Source organism: Phragmites australis, chromosome 20 (genome assembly GCF_958298935.1).
Source record: "Phragmites australis chromosome 20, lpPhrAust1.1, whole genome shotgun sequence".
Lineage (NCBI taxonomy): Eukaryota > Viridiplantae > Streptophyta > Magnoliopsida > Poales > Poaceae > Phragmites > Phragmites australis.
Window position 1 is genome coordinate 5,025,244 of NC_084940.1, and position 10,703 is coordinate 5,035,946.

The 10,703-nt window shown below is 44.2% G+C and overlaps 1 protein-coding gene across 3 annotated transcripts; it reads right to left on the reverse strand.

Moving 5' to 3' along the window:
• Nucleotides 1-3: 3 nt before the first annotated feature.
• LOC133901784 (pentatricopeptide repeat-containing protein At5g48910-like) lies at nt 4-7,651 on the reverse strand. 3 transcript variants are annotated; one of them, XM_062343275.1, is made up of 5 exons: nt 5,718-7,651; nt 5,292-5,341; nt 2,121-2,164; nt 1,375-1,996; nt 4-114 (listed from the first exon to the last, which is right to left on the reverse strand). In XM_062343275.1, the coding sequence occupies exons 1-3, from the start codon at nt 7,457-7,459 to the stop codon at nt 2,154-2,156; spliced, it is 1,803 nt and encodes a 600-aa protein (XP_062199259.1). In that variant the 5' UTR covers nt 7,460-7,651; the 3' UTR covers nt 4-114; nt 1,375-1,996; nt 2,121-2,153. The 3 variants fall into 3 exon arrangements, with proteins under 3 accessions (XP_062199259.1, XP_062199258.1, XP_062199260.1); XM_062343274.1 differs by lacking the exons at nt 4-114; nt 1,375-1,996; nt 2,121-2,164 and having other exon boundaries at nt 4,896-5,341; XM_062343276.1 differs by lacking the exons at nt 4-114; nt 1,375-1,996; nt 2,121-2,164 and having other exon boundaries at nt 5,302-5,393.
• Between the last annotated feature and the right edge of the window lie 3,052 nt (nt 7,652-10,703).

Here is a 10,703-nt window from a genome sequence, read left to right on the forward strand (position 1 = left end):
GCAGGGCGCAGAAGGGGAATAACCAAAAGGTCAATGGACGAATGAGAGAAGAGGGAGCCTAGAGAAGATGCACAAACTCCTCCATTGGCCACAGCTGCGTAGGCAATATGATAGCTGGAGCAAGCAAGCAAGAGCTCTCGTCACAGCCTATGGCAAGAAAAGGAAAGATGCCCACTGCAGATTCTGATGCTATCTGTTCCGGAAGAGGTATAGGAAGAAGAGCTAGGAAAGAGGGAAGATCATAGACTATAACAGAGACAGAGAGAGGGCTTGTAGGCAAAGGGTTGTCACATTTATAGGGCCACTAGCAGTTGTTCACTAGTTCTTGTAGTTTCATCAGTAGTAACTACTACTAATCACTAGTACATGGTGAACCGCAGAATTTAGCAGCCAAGGGAATGCGATGTAGGCAGCCGCTTTACTCCTAATCACCACCACCATGGTTGGTTTTGTTTAACCTTGAGGGAGCTTATTTTTAAGTGGTTCCTTGCATTCCTTTATCTTTCTTAACAGCCCTTTAATCATGCTGTTTACCTTTGCTTTTGTTTACTTACTCCCTACTACCGCTTACACACACCCGCAACAAACGTAAAGAGGAAGGGGGAGCTGGGAGTGAGTTCACAGCACAGCATACCGGCATCCCTGACACTGCCAACTCTCACAGGCAATTGTTTATCGGCTCAACTGCTCGCTTTCTCAAGGAGCCTGGCTGTAAATTGTGCCCCCTCCCCCATATACTCGAATCATTATTTGACTGTAGGAATTTTTAATGGTCGGCACGGACAATTATTTACACGCCCTTCATGATCGGCATGATTAGTTTTGTTGAAGAAAATGGTGGTCAACATTAGCAGGGGGTGCCAATCGAGGCATTACTGACCCCACAACAAAGCAAATCTACTTTCATTTCTTCCATATATTTCCTCTCTCTCTCTCTCTCTCTCTCTCTAGGCCTCTAACCGTATGGACTCTTGCTTATGAACGTTTTAAGCCAAGAGAAATCAAGAGCAAAGCCAGGGTTAGAGTTTTAAGCTTTAATTGGTGCAAGTTTCAGGCAGCTGAAAGAGAGAGAGATCCGCTCCAGGGTTCAGATTATCCTAATCTCAACCTTTATTTGCAGTAAATAAACAGCTAAAACTATTCATTAGCCTCGGGGCGCTCGAAGGCCCGAATCTAGCTTTAGATTAGTTAAAGCCCCCCACCCATGCAATACTTTTATTCACTCCAAACACGCTTTTGCCTCCCTTAAGCTTTTAAATTTGGGTTTTGAGAAAAAGCATCAGGAAGCTGATGATAAATCTACCCCCCACGGTCACTCACTAAACACTGCAAGAAGTGGCCTGCAAGTTACAAGTTATTCCCTGCCTGCTTTACCTTTCTTTCAGCACGGCGCAGCTGCAGCTTCAGTGTCCTCCTCGACCATCTGCCTACCATTAGTGGCACCCTCGCTAAGCTGCTCGCTCTTAAAGGAGTAAGGAAAGCAACGGAACCGAATCTTGAGAGAAATGTAAACTAAAGACTGGAAAGGATACGACTTCAAACTCCCCAGAAGATGGACCACAGGCTACGTAGATAACAAGTCTTGATAGATTCCAAGCCACGCCCAGCCAGCTTTCTTGTTCTCGCGGAGGAGAAGACCGTAGCCCAATAGGGGCTAGCACTACGCACCTCCTCCGCCATCCATGGCTCCTTGCCGCTCTCTTTTTGCCCGGTCTTGTGCACGGCAGCGTTGGCTGGCCTCGGCGCAGCGCATTCACCCGTGCTGCTCCGGACTCGTGGAGTCATTGAAGGATGGGACAATGGACCCGACCATCCACCAGATTATCTTCTCGTGCATCATTATGCTCGCCAGAAAGGTTGCTGCAGATCTGTGTCTTCTTTTCCAATCATTGCCATGCATATTCATATGTACCATATGCTCTCGTATCACATCAAATGCGCCTGCATCTCAGAACCGGATAATGCGAGGGCAGGATGATATCAGATCAGAGCTTGCCTGTCAACAGGAGCAGAGGAAGAGCTGAGAAATATGAACATCATATCCTTTTCTCCTCGGGAAGAAAATGAAAGGAAACACAGTATTCATATGGATGAGACTACTTGTGTTGATCAGGTCCTACCTGTCGGCAACGGGCCATCCGGTGCTAGAGAGGTCAGAGGATTCCTGCAAACAAAACAGCCCCAAGAAATAGCGGCCAAAGAACTCAAAGTAAACAAATGAAACAATGCCTGCATGGGACTAGCTGGCAATCGTGTCTTTTGGGGGTAAGTCTAAAGGTAAAAAAAAAAAAACACATCCATGTTATAGTGAAGATAAGATTTTTGGCATTGGATTCGTTGATCTCACATACGCTGCTCCCTGTCTAGACTGTCCTCCTGCATAGCAGCTTCAGAGGGGTTCTTTCTTTCACACTACAATAAAACAGCACTGCTTTTCTTTAAAACTTAGGAATCATGGGAAGAGCATACCAGCAAATGATCTGGGGTTTGATTCAGAAGATAAATGGTAGCAATTTAAGATCCAGAGCAGAGTAGAAAGGGTTTTGATAGGGGCATGCTAAGCTTCTTCAAAGTAAAAGAATGATCAAACCAAATCCACCACGCCTATCATAATTTGTACATGCTTCAAAAGTTTGTACACACAGTTACTAGAAAGATGTATCAATAAGCGAAGAACACTTCTAGCAAATTGTATGGACTTCCATGGCAAATTGCGTCACTAGCTCAAGGAAAGGCCTTAAATCTCTTCTCATGTTAGTCACTTGGGAGATTTGGAAGGAGAGAAACAAAAGAATCTTCGAGAAAGAGGAGCAACCGGTGACTGCCATTGAGAAGCGAATCATTGATGAGGCCGAGATTTGGGCCTTCGCTGGTGCGCACCACCTAGGGTGCATTTTAGGGCGAGAATAGACCTTTTGTTCTTCGGATCGGGGACCATGCCATAGAACAGTTTCCCTGATCCTCTGTTTTCCTTTTCTGTAGAAGGACTATCTTTTCGTCCGTCGGGCTCTTCTCCTATTTAATATAACAGGCAGCTCTCCTGCCGGTTACGTTTAAAAAAGAGAGCAAAGAACGCAAAAGCAGTCTTAATGGGATCATTACAAAGAATGAATGATGAGAGTTGAACATGGATGATTCAATTACAGTACAAGTTAGGCCACAATATCTCAACATTGTGAGTGCACCTGTGTGCTAATTCAGCATTCGATTCCCATGTGCTAGGGTACAGGATCTCTAATTGTGCTTAGGAAAGCGTATGTGACACCTTTCTGAAAACCATTAACAAAGAACAGTCCGTGGCAAAGCCAGCTGCACGCGAGATGCAAGTGAGTATATTTTTTGGTAAAGGTCTATGTTAGGTGTAACCTTGGGGGTTATTATCATCCGAACCAATACTCCAAAATTACTCATTATTCTAAACCCTAATTATGCATTATGTCGTATGCTAATGGTCTTATTATACTCATAGAGTAGTAATTAGAGCTGTAAGCTAGAGATTAAACTGTAAAATGCATATCTGGGGAACACTAAACAACTATCCCCAAGAGGGGAAATAAACTAATATAGTTGATAAGGGCAGCAGGCTGCTTATTTTGTCAAGGCCAACCTGTTAATGATTGGCATGGAGCTAGGACAATTCTACTGTATATCCTATAACATTATGTGCGTGTGCATCTGCATATGCGTGCGAAGGGGAAAAAATCACAGCAATAATGTACCAGATCTGGTCACTTACTAGTGTGGCCTTTGCCTTTTTAGTGCTATTTCAATGTATCAAACAACTAGGGTGCAAATTATCCCATTGAACAAGTGCTGTTTCCATATAATTCACGTAGAACTACCCAGTTTTGCTTGGTCTTCTCTAAGAAATTAAAATTATAGGTGCTTACTTCTATAAATATCTTGTTTTAAATGGGACGGGGTTACTTAGATTTATATTTCCTGGGTCTCTCCGAGTTCAGCGCTATCTCTAAAGCAGTAGAGAAACATCAAACCATGTGAAGATTGTGTATAACCATCTTCGTTTACCTTGATGATGTCCTTACCAAGTCTCATATAGAGATAAGATATTAAATATAAAAAACATGAGCACAAACATTCAAATTTGACTCATGTAAGATTTGAACTTTCCCCCCTTTACTGGGTTTGATGCAACCATTTCACTAGCAACAAAAAAAATCTGTTTTAACAAAAGACAGCATCCATGCTGTAAGCATGCAAATGCCTGATAAGCGTGCATTTGCATCAAAGGTGTCCCTTGTCTTTATGTTCAGAGCCCCACTACATCCACCAGGCAGTATTAACAACAGCACGGCGGAAGTGATTACACCCCCGCCCCCAACCCAAAAAAAACATTTTTGATCTTTGTACTTATCACAAATACCACTCCATACTTTGATCAATTTAATAATGACCATAATTTCTTGTGCAGAACGCTTCATGTCTCTTTCAAAATTAACAACAGAGCAGCAAATGAAATATCAATACTAGAAGTATTAGAGGTAATTACCCTCCCAGAAATATCATTTCTAGCACACAAATTTCACAGTTAAGAAAGAAGAAAACAGCAAGCCAAATGTATCTATTGGGCCTTTCTCAAATCATGTGAAAGGTATAGCCCATGGGACAGCTAATGCCATTTTGCTCATGTATAACTCCCTCCATTTCACAAAAATTGTCCAGCTCAACATGCATACAAACCAAGGCGGCACCGAGAAATAGTTAATGGCATAGGACCATACATACACACACATATATATATATATATATATATATCAAATGACATGATATAACTATTCAAACTCTTTTACAGAATCAAAGTAGTGGTAGTGAGTCGCGATATTGCAATAGCTGGACTTTAAATTTACGCAATAGACAACATTTTGATATGTCGCTTCCCAAAGAAATGGACAAACATTGCAAACAGAGGGAGTACTATATATCTTTTCACATACAATATTGTAACTTGCAATACCTTTTTATGATACCATTAGTGTGTTATACAAGTCAAATTTTCAATAACATGTTGACATCTAGTGTCACATGTGAGGAATTTCATGGATGAACCTATAATATGCTATAATATGCAAACCTTTTATTAATAAAGTGAAAATAAAAATGTACCAACAAGGTAGATGAATTTAATGTGTGAAAAAATGACCCAAATGCTAACCTGTTATTCGAAAGCAAATATGTACAAATAAGGTCACCCTCATTGCCAGACGGAAACTAAAATGAACCATACTACCTCAAAAGGAAAGCAGCAGGCCCAGTTGACCCTGTCACCTCACCTATGTATTTCTCTTTCAAATGAAATTTCATGTGAAGCTGCCATCCGCAACTGTATGATGATAGCATTAAGTATGTCTCAGGTTATTGATGGTTCCTTGTCCCTACCATATGAAAGAAGCTAAATTTATCTGAATTTAATGACACTTTTGCGTAGGACATACATCTCAGATTCATGTTCAGTTTTGAATCATAGAGACTGAAAAGAACAATAATTAGGTTTCAAGTTGCTGAGACACAAGAGATGCCAATCATAGTGTTGGTTCAAGGGTACCATAGCATTCAACAGACATGCAATAAAGTCATGAGCTTCATGGCACATTAAGAATTCTTCTCGAATGGACAAAAATAATAACCATTGGCAACAGTTGTCTCACATACTATACAATTTAGTGTAATAAGTAGAATCATTGCAAGCAAAATTTTACCAGTAATCCAGGCAAGAACAAGACCCTTCTCTGAAATGATGAAATCGATTTGCATCCCTAATAATTATGCACCTCCCATAAATTTTGCTTAGAAGTTTTATAGCATTATGACAATCTCCGCAGATCCTGAGGTTATTTACTACCCTAATAGGCGTGCCAGGAGCAGTGCTGATCAGCCCAAAGGAAATTGCAAGCTTCTCGCTGTGAAGTGCTAGCGAGCTCTGTTTCACATCCTCATCATCAATATCTAGCAGCACTTGTGAAGTGTCAGGAGTATATCCTGCATTTTTCAACCGTTGACACATCTCACTTAGCATCTTATATATATCCCTCTTCCTCGAGTGGCTTTTGTCTCCGGAGATGAACTCATGAATTACACCATCAAGTTCAACTGAGCTGCTCCCGGGAATCTTCTGCATGCCACGATCCAGCATCAGCTTCCTCACCTTGTGCACTCCTCCCCAGTTTCCATCTAGTGCATATATGTTGGATAGCAACACGTACCCTGCGTGATCATTTGGGGCAGCCTCAATAAGCCTATGGCCTGCCTTTTTTCCCAACTCCAACTTCTTGTGAGTTCTACAAGCACCCAAAAGGGCCTTCAACATGGAAGCATCTGGCTCCATCGGCATCATCTGAATCATCTCCTCAGCCTTCTCAAACATCCCGGCACGGCAGAACAGATCCACCATGCAACCATAATGTGCAATGTCGGGCTCAATACCATAAACTGTGGACATTCTCTCAAAACACTGTATACCTTCCTTGACTAACCCCCCGTGGCTACAAGCATTCAGTACACTGTTAAAAGTAATCTTGTTAGGCACCAATCCTGTTGACACCATCCTAGTGAAGAGCTCTAGGGCTTTCTCACTGCAACCATTCGCTGTGAAACCAGATAACATGGAATTCCATGTGTCCAGGGTCATCTTTGCACCATGGTTCTCGAACACATAAACTGCACCCTCAATAAACCCACACTTGGAGTACATGTTTATCAATGCTGAGGTCAACTTCTCCTCGATCTCAATCCCTTTCCTGATGACATATGCATGTGCCCAGAGCCCCAATGCAATTGCCCCCAAGTATGCAATTGCCGAGATGACGCTCACTATTGTCACCCTATCAGGCTGGCACTCCCGGCTCACCAGCATCTCCCGGAACACCGTGATTGCCTCCTCATACTCCCCGTTCGCAACACACCATGAAAGAACTGTGTTCCACGAGACACTGTCCCGGGACGGCATCCTCGCAAAGAACTCCCGGAGTGCGCCCGCGCCCCCACCTTCCTGCGCGTACCCGCGCAGAAGGCAGTTCCAGGCGACCATGTCGTTGTCGGTCCCGCGGTCGAACACCCTGCGCGCGTGGGTGACCATCCCGCAGACGGCGTAGGTGTGGACGAGCCTGCCGCGCACGCGGCGGTGGGATGCGAGCCCGCACTTAGCGGCGTGCGCGTGGAGCTGCGAGGCCGCGGCGGAGTCCCTCCCGCGCGCGCAGGACGCGAGTGCGAGCGCGAGCGCCGCGGGATCCGGGTCGGCGCCCGAGCGGAGCAGGTGGTCGAACAGGCGGAGCGCGAGGTGCGGGTTGAGCCGCATGCGCGCGGCGTACGACGCCGACGCCGTCGAGGCCAGGGAGGCGGCGCCCTGGGCCTGCGCGTCGCATGGCTGCGGCGGCGGTTGCGGTTTCGTCGTGGGGGCGAGCGTGGTGGAGGTGAGGAAGAAGGGGACAGTTGGGGGAGTCATTGTTTCGGGCAGCGGCGAGGCTGCCGCACGGGCCCCCGGCGACGAGACTGGGTCACCCGCACCCGACCGGCAGGGGGGCGCGCGTCACGGCACGAGGAGGCCGCCGTGCGCGCTCCGGTGTCGCGACTGGTGCCGACGTGCCGTGCCCGTGCGTGGCGCGTCGCGAGGCGGATGAGGGGAAGTGGCATTCCGTCGTTCCGGCCCATTGTTAACGTTGGTAGGCCCAACTTTACTAGGCCCGTACTATAGACACTCTTACATGGAGTTTTTTTTATATATATTTTTCGATTAAAAAATTAAATAAATAGACTTCTGATAAAACAAATTACAACAGTAATTCGCGATGAACAGTGATATGAAATTCAATTTCCTATCTTCTTCATTCAAAACAACGATGTTCTGTTGCTTCAAAAATTCTAATTTTTTTTACATGTTCCATTATTCATGTGCAACCCATTTTAATTGAATTCAACAAAAAATACTGTGTATAATTTAAACTAAAATTCTAAAAAAAGGCTACTTTTATAACTTCTAGCAATTGTTAGAGCTCAAATAAATTTTTAAAAATCTGGTAAAATTCACTAATATTCTTCTTATGTGACGAGATAATTTCTAAAATTATTTTTAGTAGTAGGTTTATATATGTTTTAATTCAAATTAAGTTAAAAGAAGAATATCACATGAAATTATAAAAATACATATAAATGGTGCATTAGAAAGGAATCCACTTTTTTACCATATAATATAGGGCTGAAAACAATTTTAGAAATTATCAAATCATCCAATAAGAATATTAGTGAATTTTACCAGATTTTTAAAAATTTATTTGAGCTCTAACAATTGCTAGAAGTTATAAAAGTAGCCTTATTAGAGAATTTTAGTTTAAATTCTACACTGGATTTTTTGGTGAATTCAATTAAAATGGGTTGCACATGAATTATGGAACATGTACAAATTTTTTTAGAATTTTTGGAGCAACAAAATATCATTGTTTTGAATAGAGAAGATAGGAGAGAAAATTGAATTTCGCAGCTCTGTTTATCGCGAATTACTGTTGATGTCCTGCTATTACCCTTCAGAGGGTATACAGCCTACCCACCCCCTAAAAGGGCGGTAAGAGGTTTTGGAATGCTTACCGCCCTCTCAGGGGGCGGTAAGGCTCTTATCGCCCACTAAGAGAGCGGTAGACGCCTAATTTTAGAATTTGTTTCAGCAAAAATCTATTTATTTAATTTTTTAATCGAAAAAATATAAAAATAAAAAAGCTCCTCTTACATGCATGCCAAATGAGCCGCCAGCCCACCACATGACTAGATGCGCTTATAGTTGGTTCGACATTTTGTGTATTGATTTGCAAAATTTTCAAGATAGACACATATATTTGTAATTTAAAATTTTAAAAACATAAAAAATTGTTGGTAAGAAGCTATCCACACTTTGACATTTTACCTGCCCTAATGGCGAAGCGGAAGCCACACTTTATACTCGGGTGGGCGTAGAGGCGGACCCAAGAGAGGTCTAGTGAAATTCTTATTTTTCAGTGAGTTTTAATGAACTCAGTTTTTCTTAAAAAATCTAATCATTGGTAAATGCTCGCTTAATTTTAAAGTTGAGTCCGTCCGTGGGTGGGAGACATTCCTGGACGATCGTGTTCCTCACAGCCAACTTTATGATCCCCTTTCTCGTCACGCCCTTGTGTTCGGCACTATCATCCACGATGACTAGCTATTCTAACCAGTTCGCCTACGGACGCAGACAAATGTCGCTAGGCTAGAGGCTAGTCGCGCGCGTAAACTCGACGTAGGCACGCAGCCCGCAAAAGCACACCGAGCAAACCACCGCCTGGCCAAATTCCGCACGCAAGGACGCGAGAAAACCAGTCGAATCCCAAGCGAGAAGGGCGTGCCCCGGCGTCACGCGACAGATTGCAAGCTGCAAAGCCACTACCCCCGGCGGCGGCCCGGCGACGCTGACACCCTCGCGTCAGCAGCAGCCTCGACAGCGCGAGGGGCCGGCGGTTCGACGGCGACGCGGCGGTTAAACTAATAATCGATCGCCATGAGAGAGCAGCGTGTAGTTGGGTTCTTGCCCCTTGGTTAGGATTTAGGAACAGAAGGGCCTGATGGCCTTCGTTATCCACGTCCATCATCCACGCTAATCGCTGGCTGCTAGTGCGTGACGACCTCGGTTAAGCTCGATTAATATGGGAAGTTAGTGCGTAAGCAGACTTTAACGTGCGTGGCAAAGTTTGTTTCCATCACAGCGCCTTGGGTGACTGACCCAACTTGCGTGCCGCTGTTTTTGCCTAATCTTAGGACGTGTTTGTTTTAGCCTAGGGCTTCTTGGTTTTAGTTGCAGAAGGTGAAAATCTAGTTTAGTCTATATAATCTGTAAAAGCTTATTCTTATCAGAGTGTGAATTATATAATTTTATAGTACAACGTAGATTGTAGGTTGTGGGAATTAATTTTTAAATTGTGTTCATTTATTTTTGCTTTTTATGAGCACGACGAGAGCCCCACTCATAAGAGAAGAATTAAGTTTGGAGTTGAACAGTGAATCAAGAGGAGAGAACGAGAGAGAGAGAAATGAAGCCAGTATTATGGAGAAAATCTCTAGCCCTTCCTCTCCTACCCTTTAAGGTCTTGTTTATAGAGAGAAGAGGTAGAGAAAATTGCTAGCCTGCTCCAAAATATTATGATGTACATAGAGAGGTATTTCGGGTATTTCATCCCTTTTATATACCACATGGTGGTTATGATACTACGATAGCTATGGTAATACCACAGTGCATCGTCTAAATATCTTTAGACTATGGCGTTTTCCCAATAGTATCCCCTCATCTGTTGGTTCCGAGGTTCTGAGGGGCGAGCGGATGCACCATGAATTAGCTCTAGCCCCCTCGAAGTCTAGATATATGGGGTGGCCTTCCGTTGTTGCAGCGTGGACGTCCTTGCTCAAGAGCGAGTGCTGCAAGGTCCGTCGAGGTCACATGCCAAGTGGTGATAGTGGCGTAGCCTGGCGGAGTCGCGCTACCTGAAGCGTCGCTGCGGCGGGGTTTGACGGAGACATGCCACCGAGACTCCCTTGGTGATTCCAGAGGTGGAGGCCAATGGTGTTGCCTGCCGAGGGTGACAGAGGGGTAGCCGGAGACGAAGTCGACGGTGATGCCGAGGGAGGCAGTACGCAACCCCCTCAACGATTAGTTGCGATGAGGCTAAACGGAGCAGGGTTGTCCGGAGCCT

What these genes read in the sequence shown, in the direction of transcription:
- LOC133901784 (XM_062343274.1), bottom strand. Translation starts at nt 7,459, where the DNA reads ATGACTCCCCCAACTGTCCCCTTCTTCCTCACCTCCACCACGCTCGCC. An exon ending in TGTTCTTGCCTGGATTACTG is followed by an intron (nt 5,342 to 5,717) that starts GTAAAATTTTGC and finishes ATCATCATACAG; the next exon opens with TTGCGGATGGCAGCTTCACA.